The sequence below is a fragment of the Acanthochromis polyacanthus genome, chromosome 5 (genome assembly GCF_021347895.1).
Source record: "Acanthochromis polyacanthus isolate Apoly-LR-REF ecotype Palm Island chromosome 5, KAUST_Apoly_ChrSc, whole genome shotgun sequence".
NCBI lineage: Eukaryota > Metazoa > Chordata > Actinopteri > Pomacentridae > Acanthochromis > Acanthochromis polyacanthus.
In genome coordinates, this window is record NC_067117.1 from 25,526,283 (window position 1) to 25,542,530 (window position 16,248).

Sequence of the window (16,248 nt, forward strand, 5' to 3'; positions counted from 1 at the left end):
TCAGAATAGAAATGTTTCATCACATCATAAAGGTAGGATTTCTTTTGGATTTTCAGCGACTCTTCACTCAGAGGAGACAAGCAAAATGCCTCCACAGCATAGCAGAGCCACTGGATCTTCCCTCAGCAGTGGCCTACCGTTCAGCCCTTTATAATTCTCTGGGTATATGTTGCACATGCACTCACCCACTTGTTAAAAATATGGGGACAGATGACTCATCTTACCATATCACTTTTTTCCAAGTCTCCGTAGACCAGTCTCTGCGATTTCTGCACCACTGAACTCTCAAATGTGCATTCATCTTTGTAATGAGGGGTTTATGCACTGGAATCCAACTGTAATGTCTTCTGATGTAACTGTTGGTGGACTGTTCTTGGTAGCAATTGGATGAAGTCCTGCACTAAGAGAAATTGCTTCTGTTTTACTCCTACATTGGATTAATGCACATGCATCACAGTCATGAAATGTGCATTTACAGTCATGGTATCCGAACATAGACTGTACATAGAGATGGACAGAACCTTCATAACGTCACTGAAATTTCCCAAACAATGGTTTTGGAGCTCAGTATGTTGGCTTTGGCAGCGGCTGATTCATTGTAACTCCCGGCCAATTAAAATATCATGTAAAAATTTACCTCCTCTATAGCTGTCATGTATGAGGAAATTTGCTATACAAATCAAAACCACTTTTCCAAAGGTGGAAACATCTTCATTTCTGCCTCAAAGCTGAGCATTTAAAAATAGGGATTGTAGGGGTACCTGTCCAGGGTGTCCCCTGCCTTCGCCCGAGGCAGCTGGGATAGGCTCCAGCACCCCCCGTGACCCTAGTGAGGATAAAGCGGTGTATAGAGAGAATGGACGGATTGTAGGGGTGACTCTCTTTTGGAGCCAGCCTCAAGTGTTCACTCAAGGAACTGCAGTTTTTGTCACATCAATATTGGTTTTATTATCTAGCCAGAAGGTTTTTGCTTGTTTTCCACCCCGTTAACTGATGTCTTTCGGATAGATACAAACGCAGGTGTCACTTTATTCACTGTTCCGACTGAAACTCCAGCCAGCTGAGCAGCGTTTGTGACTGAAGCTCCTGCCATCTGTGTCCCAACAACAACCTCTTTTGCCCTCTTGTTACAAAATCAGAATCAACTGGCCCTGCTAAGCATTTTTATACATGCCACAGAGCACGGTTAGATCTATATTACTTAACAGTACCATTCAGTGAATCTGTGTGGAAGCATCTGTATTCATTATGTTTCTCCACTCGTTCACTGAGGTATGCCTTCAATTCGCCAACCATCCGGATGTCAAGTAAACAAACGTTTAGGTACAATGGAAAAAAAGAACAGAGCAGTTTGTTACTGAGGAAAGAACGCATGCTGGCAGTGAAACTTCAGTCTGCTGCTCACTGGTGACTTGGCACCCTCACGGTGAGCCTTCACCTCAGCACCCGTCACACTTTCCGAGTCTGTCCTCCATCAAGCTGCCTTCCCTCCTTCTACCTCTTAGTGGATCTAATTATAGCGAAGGTATTGCAGTGCAGAACAAAACAAGACAATGCTGATTTACAGACTATTGATATGTGATCAAAAGTCAAAAAGGGTTGTTTTAGTCTGTTAAAGATTCAAGATTTTAAATCCTTAAAAGGACAGTTGCACAGTAAAACCAAAGCACATACACAAAGGAAGTAGAAGTCTAAAGGATTTCTTTTTTAAAAATGAAACTGCCATTTTTAGAGACTTCATCATGGCTTTTCTTAAAGTGATCGCTCTCATATTCAACTAACATACATCAGTGTAAAATCACTAATGGGCTACATTATTCTGTTTAATTATCATACAGATTAATGCTTTATATTAGTCCACAATTAGCCAAGTCAGACTGAGCCCATGATTATCTCAATTAAATTCAATGGAAGCTAAATCAGTTTGACGTCTTGCGGTTCTGAAAAGTGCTGTTCATCGTATCAAGAAGCACAAACACTGTCATCTATAACAGCCGGAGAGTAGCTTGGTTCAAAACAGAGATCTGAGGCTGAATGGAAAATATGACAGCACTTCTAGCAGTCCTGAAGTGAACCAGAGAGAGAGAGAGCGATCTGCGATTCTTTTGTTTTTACTTTGTTTTACTGCTTGTCCTGGCTCAAAGAAGAAGTTTAGCATTAAGTGCTATTATTGGAAGCTCTAGTCAGTTATTCCACACACTCAGGTCATCTCCCTTCACAGTTGCTGACTGGTTATTAAAAGAAGACATAAAAATTCCCCATCCGGCTCCAGAAGCCTCAGCTGAGAAGTGATGGACACTCAGAAACAAACTAAAGTAGGTTACCCGTCAGAAATCCCACGGAATGATGGGCCTGTTTCCACTTCTTGACAGTGACTTGAGGAGCAAATATGTCATAACAAATCTGCATTAGACCCTTTTCACCATTGACACATTGAGCTGTGAAGCACGCCCAGTAACGGATGCACTCCATTTCGCTGTTCCACTGTCCGTGGTATGGGGTATGCTGGCTCACAAGCCTGGATTCAAAGGAACAGATCCATCATGCATGTCATTACCTGGGCTTTTCAGGCTCACTGAGAAACCATTAAGACATAGATGCAATCAAGACTCAATAACAACTGAATGCTGACATCACAAAAAAAGAGCGAGACCCAGAGAGAGTGCGAGTCATCCTTCCCCCTGACAGCTAATCCCACTTGTGTAGCACTGTTTCATATTGCCATTTGAGCATTGAGGTTCTCTCAGCTAACAATCCTGTTCACTGCTTCAGTGGATCCAATGAAAAAGCCTTTCCAGATTAAAAAAAAGCTTTCTAACCAACCACAGCATCATCCACAGAGTGTCTTTTATGTGGATGATTTCCCAAACAATTCCCTGTGTCTTTTATGTATGTTCAAGGCGCACCCTAAAGTGGGGGATGATATTCCTTCTGTTAGCAGAGCCGCACTGGGAATGACACACTGGAAGTATATCTCAGTGAGTGGGACTGGGATGCCTCTGTCAAATGAACTATGATAACTAGCTGTGCAACAGGCCCAGCAAGCTTCTTTAGACCAGCATGAGCGATTTCACGATTTCCTCGCATCGGTGCTTTTGATGCGCAATTTCCCAGTCTACTGGAACACATTTTGCTGGGAACTGAGCCCACGACGACAAAATGAAACTGCCCAGCAAAAACGGGAAAATAAAAGACACAGAGAGAGGAAAGTGTCACTTAAACAAGATGATTTAGTAAAGAACTTCTGTGGCAGAAATAGAGAGTTCAGAGGTGCAAAGGTGAGGGAAAAAGTTCCCATTCATCTATATTTCTTTATGCAAACTCCTCCTTTTCTTGAACAGACGTCATCACTGATCACTGACCACTCCCTCTGCTAATCACAGCAGCAGTCATTCACCACCATTCACTAATTCAATTCATTAACCAACTTATGAACTTCTGCATCCTTTATGATGCTGATAATTGCTCATTGGGTTTTTAAATTTGAGCCGTAAAACATCCCAACAGCAGCAGCTCCTGGGGCTGGTTCCTGAATACGGGCCTTGTATTTGGACTCAGATTGAGATTCACTGTTAACCAAAGAACAAACTGTTCTTCTACATCTTTTAAGGCTACAGGATGGAGGGAATGAATGTCACGTTTGCGCAAATTTTCAGAGGCACACTTGAGGCTACGATTAGCTCACGCAACTTTGGTGGCTTCAACTCTGCTGCAGCCTTGATTCTAATTTGTTTTGATTGTCTCGGGGAAAGGGCGAACATCCGATGACAGAAAGCCTCAAACAAGCATGCTGTGAGGAGGCAATATAACTGGAACCTGGCTCTTGTTGTGTACAGAACTGCAGTAAATATTTGGCCCTCCCCCATTGACTGCCAGCTGGCCAGAGGCACAGCTGACATCCAAGTTTCAAAGCAAAGCAGACAGACAAGAAACAAACTCCTCTGGACTGCAAAAGGCTTCAAAACTTCTTCCCAAAAATGAGGGGAAAAAAACCTCAATAGGTTTGAACTGCAAGTTGAACCAAAACAAAGAAAAGTAGCAACCCAGCCTACATGGAGGTCCAATAAAAGTGACAAACTAAGCTCCAGAATGCAAGCTGAGGAAGATATTTTACAGCCTATAAAGCTGGAGCTGAAACATTTGCACAGGTCAGAACAGTTCTAGTGGATGCAAGTCATACGTGCGTCATTTCATCCTTTTCCTTGCATTTAAAGCACTTCAAACATGCAGAATACAGTTTTCCTCCTGCGCCAAAGTGGGAAAAACTACACACAAGACACAGAGGAGCTACTTCTCCTGCCTCAAAGCAGAAACTTTGTTGCTTACCTTGCAGGAGAAAGCCACAGTCTTGGTGAGGGAGTCGATCCTCTCGCTGTACTCGGTGAATTTCTTCTGATATTTCAGCGCTGTCATCTGCAGCTCGCTGTGTACGGCGGAAAGTTGTGCCAGGAGTGACTTCTCCCTCTTGTTGGCTTTAATAGTCTGCTTCTTGAACTCTCTATCCAGGATGAGGATCTTGCAGTGCAGCGCGCTGTTGTGCGCCTTCAGGGCTCTCAGGCAGCAGTGGCTGTTCAGTCTCTGCTCTCTCTGGGTGAGCATCAGCCCGCAGCCGCTCTCGCAAATCCCCACCGGTCTGTAGTCGCACGTCTCCCGCATGTGAGCATCCATGTCCCGCAGGTTGAGCTCCTCTCTGCATCCTTTATTCCTGCACTTGGCCGGGGAGTAGTCGCACATCTCGGCGTGCTCGGCCAGATGCTGCAGCTTCACCACCGCATCGCAGCCCCTCGCGTGGTTGTCACATTTGATCTCCAGCTTCAGGATGAGGTTTTTCAGAGGCAGGACGTGGTTCAGCTCCTTGGTGGAGATCCGCTGGCATTTGACGGGGCAGCTGCTCTGCTGGACGACCCAGGGCAGCACGCAGCCCGAGCAGAAGACGTGGCCGCACGGAGTCGTCAGCGGGTCCTCCAGGACTTTATTGCACAAGTTGCATTTGAAATCCGGGTCCACGGTCCCCTTGAAGCGGTCCAGCTCGAATCCCATGGTTTTCCGGGGGAAGAAAAAAAAAATCCGAACTCAAACCTGAGGACTCCCCACCCCCGCGGATCTGAGTCGGAGCAGTGGGGCGTTTTTTAGCTGGTCATTGGTGGTGCGCTCGCAGAGACCGACTACAGGCTCTCCGCACTGTCTAAACTCTACTAATTGACCGAGACTTTTGGTGCCTTCAGGTGCGCCTCGAAACTTTATCCTCTAAAGTTCGGAAAGTTTGCAAGCCTGAAAAACAAACGCTTTGGTTACCCTGTCATGCAAGAACACCTTTGTGATGTAACTGTAAAATGAAGAACAATCAATCTGGATACTGTAGAGTGTTGCTAAAGGTGGTTTTGTTTTTGACACATTAGAAGAAAGCAACATTTTGAAAAGAGAGTAGTTTTCTATTGCTCATTCTTTTTTAAGTTTTGCATTACTACATGCTTACATAATACGTTTTTTTTTTGTATTAAAACTTCAACAATTCAAGCTCTACCACACTCTCTTCGTGTGACATCTACTCTTAAAAGCTACACTTCTGAGAGTCCTTGAAGGCAACATTCCTCGGGGCGAAAGTGTGGATGGATTTTCTACCGTAACTACTTTAGTAACGGCGCATAGCCTTCGGGAAAATAAATTGTTTGGCCTTTTTTCCTGTCGACATTTCTAATATTTATGCAGAAGTAGTTTGTTGAACAACTGTAGTCACTTAAAGCATCAGAATCTACATTTATTGCTCAAAGCATAGGACGAATAAAACTTTCAGAGACTATTATGAGAGGTTATAAATTTGACCTACAAATGCAGGCCCTTTTTCCATACACAGTGTGGATTTTTTATGCATTTCACAAACTGTATACAGATAAGAGTAAAGCAGTGCATATCAGAAAGTGCTACAGATTCCCCTAATTTTAGATGATAACTTGTAATATTCCTGTAAATAAATATTGGATATTTAAAACTTGGTGAGTGAGTGCTCAGGCATGCACAATGCTTGCAAAAAAAGCAACTTTGGAAGGACATGACCACAGTAACCCCAACTGAGACTTTCAAGTTACAACACACTTTGAAAAAAAGTAGATTAACTTTTTTTTAACAATTTTTTTTTTTTTTTTACATTACATACATTTTATGCATTCCACACTTAACAGGGATAATTGTATAGCAAAGCATATCAGGAAGTGCTACACATTCCCCTCCATCCTTCTACATGATAAATGATCAAATTACTGTATATAAATATGTCATATTTAAAACCTGGTGAGTAAGTGTCCAGGCATGCACAACACTTACAAAAACAAGCAACTTTGGGAGAACATTACCATGATAACATCCAGTGAGGCTTTCAAGTTACAAGACACGTTGAGTGAAGTGAGAGTTTTGTTTGGCCTTTTATTCTGACGAAATAGCAAAGTGATACACAAAAGTAGTTTTTCTACACTGCTTGTAGCCACTTAAAAGATCAGAATTTACATTTGTTGTTTAAAACACGACATGAGACAATTAATATTTTTTAGAGACTATTATGAGATGTTATAGACTCACAAATGCTGGCCCTTTTGTCATGCACAATCTGGAATTCAATGCATTCCACTTACTATATAGGGATAATTGTAATGCAATGCACATCAGGAAGCGCTATATATTTCTCTCCATCCTTCATATTTCTACATGATAAATGATCAGATTCTTTTACATGAATGTTAGATATTTAAAACATGGCGCGTGAGTGTTCAGGCATGCACAACACTTGCAAAAACAAGCAACTTTTGGAGAACATTACCAGCACAACCCCAAGTGAGACTTTCAAGTTACAACACACTTTGAGTGAACTGAAAGTTTTGTTTGGCCTCTTTTTTTTCTGTAGAAATATCAAAATTTTACACAAAAGTTGCTTGTTTAACAACTTGAAACCACTTAAAACATCAGAGTTTACATTTACAGTTCCAAATGCAACTTTCAGAGACTACTATGAGGGGTCATAATCTTGACCTGCAAATGCAGGCCGTGTTTTTATGCACAATCTCCAATTTTTACGCATTCCACAAACTATATCAGGATAATTATATGGCAATGCATATCAGAAAGTCCTCGATAATCGAGATGAGAGATCCTGTATATACATATTAGATATTTAAAACTTGGTCTGTAAGTGCTCAGACATGCACAACACTTTCAAAAACAACCAACATTGGGAGAACATTACCAGCATAATCCCAAGTGAGACTTTCAAGTTACAACACACTTTGAGCGAGAAGGAGATCAGGTAAAAGTTGGGACAATCACTGTGGTAGGAAAGTGAATATTTGAGGCGCACCGTGGGATTCGTGTTTGAACACACCTCTCAGCACATTCCTTATGGATAGAAAGCATGATATTACACTGTTTTACCACCTTCACACTCTGATCTGAGCACATTTTCGATCCCAGCAGGAGGGTCTGGTACTGAATGCATTTGAATTGTAAATGAAACTCCAGTGGACACACCGTGGATGTGCTCAGTGGAGGGAAAGAACAGCCTCAGTGCAGAAACACACATCCTGTGTCGGTCCTGACCTCTGCCTTGATTAGATACCCATTCCTACTGGTTGCCTCCTCTTTCGGAAATCCAGTTTTATGCAATGCCATGCTCAATAAAACTTTTCCATATGTGCATTATCCAGAACTAAAAATAAGGGCTTATCAAAGACTTCATGGACAAAGTGTGACAGAGAGAGTCTGAGCTTGTGGGTAATCTTACACTGATGTTATGGGATGGCTTAGATGGAGTGGAAGAAAAACTGGCTGTGCAGAACACCTCAAAGATCCCGGTAATGTGTATATACAGCATGTCCGACTGTGTGATTACATATTTTTCTTAGCAGGCACTCATGAGGTCATGGCTTGATCTTTTTTAAAAATAACTTTTAATACACTTAATACATGGTGTGTCAGGAAATGTTTAAACAGATGTGGAAAAATGAACGGATGAAAAATGAAAGTTAGGGCTTGTGTTTTACTTTAACACCTGTTTCTTTGGTGAGTTTTCGCAGTGTAATTGGAATTTTTTTTCATGCACTTGAGGTGTATATGGCCATATGTTATTCCCCAGTTCAGAGCTGAAGGTTCATATGAAATCTTTTGTTCAGGGTTATACCTTGAAAGTGTTACACCAGAGTATCGTGTTCAGAATCAAACCAGCAACCTGCGAGCTCCACTCAGCCCCTCGACCTCTGGACCAACCTGCCGCTTGTGATGTATTATTTCAGTCTGGGAGTAAACAACCTGCCTGTATGTGTTTGGCTGATTACTATGAGAGTCGCTTGTTTGGTCTGCCTCAGTCGGAGGAATGTTTGCCCTCAAAATGGAATGAGAATAAATAAGCAGTTGCTTTTATGGCCTGTGTTGGAGTCAGAGCAAAGCATGAAGTTTTGGAATTTTCATGGTGAACCGTATAAAAAAATCCCTGATATGCTATCTGCAGGACCAGTCTGCTCAGGAATGTTTTGTGAACGTGAAGTGGCAACTGGGGTGGCTTAAACAAGTCCATGTTGGGTCCAGCCAAAAGACAGACAACATCCCAGTGGAGATAAGAGTTAATCCCACTCCTCCAACCTAAACTGTGAGTGAAGGATCAGGACAGACTGGACTGAAATGCTCCCACCAGACCTGCAGGTCAAACAGCAGGGAAAGATACATGCCCATGCAGGAAAACAAGCGTACCGTAGCCAGCTGATTCTCACTTACAGAAATAGTTTGAAGTTTTACAAAACACACTTATTCTTGCCGAGACATAGATGAGAAAATCGACTCTGTTATTGTAACTCTTGAATAAATATGAACCTACAGCTAGCAGGCAGTGAGCTTAGCTTAGCGTAAAGACTGGAAGCAGCTGCTAACAGCCTGCAGCCGTATAAAGGTGAGTTTAAAAAAAGTAAAATAAAATAAGAAAGACAAAGGTTCTTACACAACAGGAAATTTTAAGTAAGCTGAAATAAATTCAAACAACAACTGAAATTAATCGATTTAAATCAAGCAAATTAAGACAAGGGTTTACATTGAAATGAAGAGATGTAACATGTAGTGGTAGTGAAACAAACAGAATATATATTTTTTATGCATACTAGAATTTTAGGGCAGCTGAAACAACAAATTATATTTTACAGTGTGTGGCTTTCTGTGCTGGAATGCAGTCACCTCCTGCCTCCAGTCTTTTTGTTGCTGTTTTTTTTTTTTGGATTAAACAAATAACATAAAAAGAATGAAATACTGTAAGACTGTGAATCTTAACATAAATTCTCCATATTTGTGATTTACAGTTTTGTTTGTTACTTTTTAACATGCATGTACATCTTCACACTGCAATACTATCAGTAGATACAATTATTGCCAAACATTTGTTTATGTTTTTTTTATAATAAGAGACAATGTATTGAATTAGCAAACTTGGAATAATTTAGAGATTATTAAAAAACACTTTTATTTTATTTTAGTATTTTACAGAAAGGCAAATAAGTTCATAAAAATCTTTTCTTTTTTTTATCACTGAAGAGTTTTTAATAACAGTTATTATCACTGTGGGTTTATCATAGATGTACAGTTCAATCTAGGTAGAATGTTGCCAAAACTGTCTATTAAAAGAAAAAATACAGTAGAAGAACCATGAATTAACAGAAAATGTCTATTTTTAAAATGATAGGACACATTCTGGGTAATAAATTACAAGTATCTTTTGCAATTTTATAGATTTATTTATCCTTATTTTTTTTAAATAATGGATTTATCCTGAAATAACAGAAAAGCAGTTCTATTTTTCTTTGTTCTTTGTTTTACCCATTTTTGTTGCTAAATGTACTTTTTTCTTCTACGTTTTTTTAAAGTTATGATGCAAAGTCTATGTAAATAGCTGCCAGCAGTTGTGGTTTCATATTTGTCTACTCAACTGTTAACCCTCAGCAAAAAAGTAAATGCATCTATTTCCCAAACTTTATAGCTGACTAGATGTTTTCCCTGTCTTTATGCTAAGCTAAGCTAAGCTAACTGGGTGCTGGCTTAATTTTGTGTGTAGAAAGATAAGAGTATCAATATTTTCAACACTCAACAAGAAAACAAACCTCAAGCCTTTAAGATAAAATCCTTTTTCTTCTTTCGCATAAAGAACAACACCAGTGGTTTTGGGGGGGGAAAGTGCAGAGTAAACGTGCTGTGAGTGACGTGGACAGAATGGTCCTGGGTTTCATTGTTGAACCCTCTTACTTGAAGCCTTTGTTGTAAAGCAACAGAGAGATGTAGGTTTCAGCATGTGTGATGAGGGTGTTTTGTGTACAGCTCTGGATTCGGGCCATTTACTAATCATCACCACTCTTCCCTCGCTATGTCAAAGACATGAGGGCCATGTGGGAAACTGCAAAGATGAGTTATTGCACTTTGGGATGTCTTTTCATGTTGCGCTGAAACATGATGTTCTTACAAAAGGAATACACTATCCATCTCGCTGTGGTTTCCCATGCGCCTGCAACTCCCTCGGGAGTCAGTAATATTGTCAAAACTGAGTCTAGCCCCAAAATGATTTATACATCAATAGTACGGTTTGTTTTTCTTGCAAACATCAGTGACTTATTCTTCTTTTCACAGGGGGGAGTTGGAGTTTTGTGGCTCCGGCACCCTGAGTGAATGAGTAACTTTAAAGGCTGTTTGGAAATGTCTCAGGGTGACCTTATGGACGGGTTGGACTTGCGGCTGGGAACCAACAAGGCTGCGATTGCCTCCAATCCTGACAGATGGTGTGAACCAAACAACAGCTCTGGCCCAGTCGATCTGTTATGACAGAGAACAGCAGCTCAACCGTCACAACATCCTCACAGGCATAAACATGTGAATCTGTGACCGGGAATAACTGCACAACGCAGGTGTCAGCAGCAGTGTGGTAGAAGTAAACTCTTAATTGTATACAGGCATGACACTCCCAGTTGATTGCTGGCATGTTGTGCAACATGAGCAACTCTTCAGCTAAACACAATTGATAATCAAATGGAGAAAGACGAAAGAGATCCACAGCAGAGATTGCAATGTGCTAAATATTTGCTGGTGCGAGGAAGATCCTTATCACAGATGGAGATGTGTAGATGAAGAAAAGCCAACAAATGTTTTGCTTCTCACAGCTGCCTGTTATGAACTCTCTCTCTGGGAGGTGAAAAACAGGATGTGGGTCAGTGGAACCCACATTTACCCCACAGCAAAATAGCACAAGCAGAGAAAATCTCCATCTTATATGAAGTAAGTCAAAGTCTTGGAACAAAATCTGACCTAAATCTGCCTTCATATACAGTAGCTAATTAAATCTTTATGGCAGAAACATGCAAACTGACTTTATAGACTCTGTGGCTTGACCCGTTGTGACTGTGCCGGCCTTTTGTACCAAATGAAAATAACAATTTCCACTATCACTAGTGATATTGGTTGCCAATACTGCAGATTCTGCTGTTATTATAATAATTATTGTGAGGAAGTCTGCCCTTTTCACCTTAGGTTAAGCGTGAATCAACAAGCAGGCTTTTGCTATTATGTCGTTGCTGTTTATGGTTTGGTTTGCAAAGAATAATTTATGACAGGTGAATAACTGTATTAGTTGTCTAAAAAGTAAAAATTTTGCATTTAAGTACCAAAAACAGAAAGAAAAACAGAACTAAACCTGATAAACTTACAAAGCAGCTCATCATGGCTGAAATATCTCAACTTTTACCTCCAGTTCCTACACAACTTATCTTAATTGTCGCTGCACCTGGAAAGAAAATGAAAATTCAGCCACTTATAAAAGGTGAATGAAGTGTATTTTAACAATCACATCAGTTAACAGGATTATAAAATGTGGTGGTATTATTCAAAAGTGAACATTACAAGAAGAGTAGCATGTGTACTGGCTGTTTTGAAATACTTACTCGTAGACAAATGGCAAATTAATGGAAATTAAAGCTTTTCACTGAACAATTTAAATAACATTTACTAAAGCACTGCACTTCAGTAGAATTTTGAGTTACTTGTACTTTAGATGAGTGTTTCCATTTTCTGTTACTTGATATTTCTACTACAATCCAGAGGCAAATATTGTATCTTTTACTCCACTAGATGTATTTGATAACTTTAGTCTAATAATACACTAACTATAAAATCAACGAATAAATTAGGACGTAATAATACAGAAGAACATAAAAGCGGTATTGATCTTTGAGGTCTCCCTGTGTAAGTACATGTCTTCTCCAGCTGCTCTGCCTTCCATGACAGTTCAAAGAAATGTATGGTAGATTAATTGGTGATTTACAAATTTCACACACTACCCACATTCTCTTTAAATGTTGTAGTTAAATCAACTTTACTGGCACCAACCTTAAGTAATTTTACTGAAGCATCACTGAAGTGCACGACTTTTACTGGTCCCAGGCTGCTTCTATACTGTGGTACTGGTACTTTTACTTAAATATAAGATCTGAGGGCTTCTTCCGCCTCTGAAAAAATCAATTAATTTGAGTAAATATGGTCTTGTAGCATCATTTAATGCTGCATTCATGTGAAGAGAAGAATTCAAGCTTTGCTCAGTTATTTGATTAATTAACACAAATCAATACATTTTTATTTAAATGTGACAAGTATCCCTTTGACAGTTTTTACTGAGTGTTAACATAAGCTGCTGCAACTCTGTTAGTCCAAACTTACTAATGACAAAAACAGTGTCCACTCCAGAATATATTTCTTTGTCAGTTATTTCCTTGAAAGAACTGAACTTGAAGGAGCATGCAACATGTCTGGCCACCAATGAAGAATGTGAATACAGTAACTAACCCTTACATCCAGTATCAGCGTTTGCATGTTTTCTACCTGAAACTTATCTGCAGAGTTTGTTCTTCTATAGATCTCGTATAAAGCCTCTAGCATTTTTTCAGATGGACTAGCATAATGCATTAGTTACAGAGGTTTCCAAGGCACAAGTGTGCAATATTAGGAACAGATGAGTCGCTCTGCAGGGGGGGGGGGGGAGGCACTTGAGAATCTCCAATCAAAAGCTCCTTTCTGAAGCCTGTGAAGTACTGCTGATTTTCTGGAAGCTCTGTTCCCACTGGGTCCATAAATAACATTCAAAGTATACTTGGCACATCTTATCTCTGTGGCTTATTAACGGAAAAAAAAAAGAAAAAGAAATGCTTAAAGAAAGAAGTTTAAAGATAAAACCACACAGAGTGGAAAAGTTTTTGATTTCACATCCATATTAAGCACTTTTAACACTTAATACCTTTCATTTATTTTGGACTGTGCAGGACTTAATGGCTAAAATGTCCGTCTTTCACTCGTTTGATCCATCCATCACGCTGATACGCAGCAGTATATCTTTGTAACTTTGCAGTGAATGTGTTTACACGGTTCCACAAAGATATTATAAACTTTGGCTTTTATGGTGCCATCATCAGATCAGCATTTATTTTTTCATCGCCCCAAAATCTAACTACAAAATCTTCTATGAGTGTTTTAATGGTCTATTAATGGTCTATTCCTCTCACACAGTCACTCCATTCTCTATCACAGACACAGTGCTGTGTAGAATGGTCTGAGAGCACCTCATTACTGCTCTGCTGCAGCGGAAAAATGATGTTATATTGTATATTTTCTAAAACAATCACAGTTGTATGAGATGGTGCTAAGTGACAGTTGCCACTCAATATAGTGATTTTGGTTGGTTTTGGTGGACAATCATAACAGGCACATAGCAGACAGGAAGGAGAAAGTCATTTCAAAATGCATAGCCAAGTTCTTAAAGTTCCTCTTTTAGTGTTTTTCTACATGCTAAACACAGTCACATCAGAGGAGGATTTCTTTGAAAGCTTTGCTCCTTGGCAAATGCAATATTTTGGCCTGTTATGAACATCACAGCCACTAGGGTGCGCCGGCATTTGGTCCTAGTTTGGTATTCTATTTTGGTATCCTGCTTTAGTCAGTTCATCACTTAAACAAATATCCTAGCGCCAAAAGACAGACGAAAACAGTTAGGAACTAGCTGGTGAATATGATGAAGCTTATATTAGCCTAACAACCCGCTATTTCATCCAGGAGGTGGTAGAAACCAAAAATAGAGCTGAAGGAATATGAATATTAAACTTACATTCACCAGATGGACAGAAACATGGCTCCATGTGAATGCTAATATTGAATGCGTAAATAATCAAGTGTTTGCTAACATGTTTGCCATGAATTGTTAAAATAATATGCCAATATTTCCTTCACAACTTTTTTTGGTTTTGATTTGCAGTTTTAAATAAATGATGGCGTGCATGCATGTGTTTTCTAGCGTTGTATCACAGCTGCTGCTCGATTTAACAAAGACTTGTCTATTCAGTGAGCAATCTGTGGTGTTGGAGAAGCTGTTCTTTGCTCCCGTCTAACACCTGAAGCAGGGTGACAGCGGAACTGGAGCTGCAGATAAAAGCTGCTATGCTGAAAGCTTGTTGATAATGAGAGCAGCGACCATGAACCAGCAAGCTGTGACTGTGGTGTTGACAGGTCATTCCAACAGGCACAGTTCACACTCGCACACTCCTCCCAACCGCTCATTCGTGGGGCATGATATGAACACATTTCTTTTCACTTTTGAGAGAAAACATCTGCACTGCTGTCGATTGTTTTTATACTTGCATGCATGCATACCCACATGCATAATAGATTTTTGTACCGGTGAGTGTCTAAAAGTTAAGGGTTAAAACTGAGAGTGGAATCCTTGTCAGTTGCTTCAGCTGACCCAGCAAGGGTTTTATGAGTTCCTGCCGAAAGTGAAGCCAGATTTCAACTCAACCGAAACAGAGGATCTGGCGGCAACAGGGGAAGTCACATTTCTATGCCACTCGTTCACCGCAAAGTCTCTAGGCTCTCTAGGTTCAGTGGCCACTCTGTATCCATTTGTGTCACATCATATGTGAGCAACTGCTGATGAACGTGGCAGTATATCCCCTCTGTAGAGCAACAGCTAGTAGATGGGGCAAGACACATGCAGATGCTTTTCTAAAGTTGCTCTCCAGTTTTAGCTCTGGCATACAATTTTACTGTATCTTTGGCAAACATAGACAATTCTGAATATAGTTACTGAACACTGTCAACATTTCTTGGCTTTTATTATACAATTCTGCTAGCAGCGCATTAGATTACTTATATTTGAATATGGTAATACATACGAATGTAATAAGACGAATGCTGAATATAAACACTGACTGCAAGTTTCTCTTATTATATCTGAAATATTAAATCTCTCTCAGCTGCCTAAAAAAAACAACAACACATACACACACAAAAAACTTACATTTATTCCTGACTGTACATTAAAGGCCTGTTTTGGCCAGAGTCTGCTTCACATTTGTCTTATCTCCCAGGTGTACAATGCAATAATGTTCAAAATGGGTCAGCTGAAGATTAATATTTGGATACTCATAAATTTAGTGTGCAGAGCAGTTTTTCACAGAGCTGAAAAGGCAAATAAAACTGTGTTCATCCTGCTGCGATTCGTTGCTCCGTGAAACTCATGGACATATGGGGCATTTTTCCAGAAGAGGTAAAAGTTGTGACCTTTGGCTCATTTGAAAGATTCAGGCTGTACAGCAGTTCTGATGGAGACTATGCTCACCAAAAAAAGCAACCTGTGTTAAACTTCATTAAAAGAACAATGACTGTTGTCTCTCATAAGCAGAAGTGGGAGCAAAGTCATATTAAGGTGTGCACAGACTGAACACATTGCATTTTAGAGATGGATCTATTGCATATCAAGCCAATCCAAAGATACCAATACTTGTAAATGCTAATTTGGCCATGGCAATGCAAGTTGGGGCTAAGACAATTCTGTGTGAGCTGAAAATGGTGCAGTTTCAGTATGTGGGTTAAGTCCCACTGAAATAGACCTAAAATTTTGACTAGAGTTGTCGTTATTGTAGCTGATGAAGTAAGCAATACGTAGCTTTCCACTGCGAGAACTTCCAGGTCTCTTTAGAGCAGCTTTTGAGAACTTTTTCTGAACTTTTGAGTGTTCTGACTCCAAGAACATTCCCTGTAGAACCTCTGTCAGAGCCTTTTTTAGGAAAGAAAGGTAAGTAATTGCAAGCAGTTGTGAAAAATAATGCTGGACAGATCTCAGTGCCAATTGGTTTAACTTGGAGAGAACACGTGCCATCTTTTTCTGCCTTCTCAATGCCTTCATCAGGTAGCAGTCTTTCC

At 40.1% G+C, this 16,248-nt stretch overlaps 1 protein-coding gene across 2 annotated transcripts in view; it reads right to left on the reverse strand.

Annotated features, from left to right (window-relative positions):
• Window positions 1–5,352, reverse strand: part of pdzrn3b (PDZ domain containing RING finger 3b) — a 99,972-nt gene extending 94,620 nt beyond the window's left edge. Inside the window, exon 1 of one of the 2 annotated variants that reach the window (XM_022222735.2) lies at window positions 4,327–5,352. In XM_022222735.2, the coding sequence (XP_022078427.1) occupies window positions 4,327–5,040 (714 nt within the window). In that variant the 5' untranslated portion in view covers window positions 5,041–5,352. The remainder of the gene's footprint in view (window positions 1–4,326) is intronic. The other variant, XM_022222793.2, reaches the window with a different exon arrangement.
• Window positions 5,353–16,248: the final 10,896 nt, after the last annotated feature.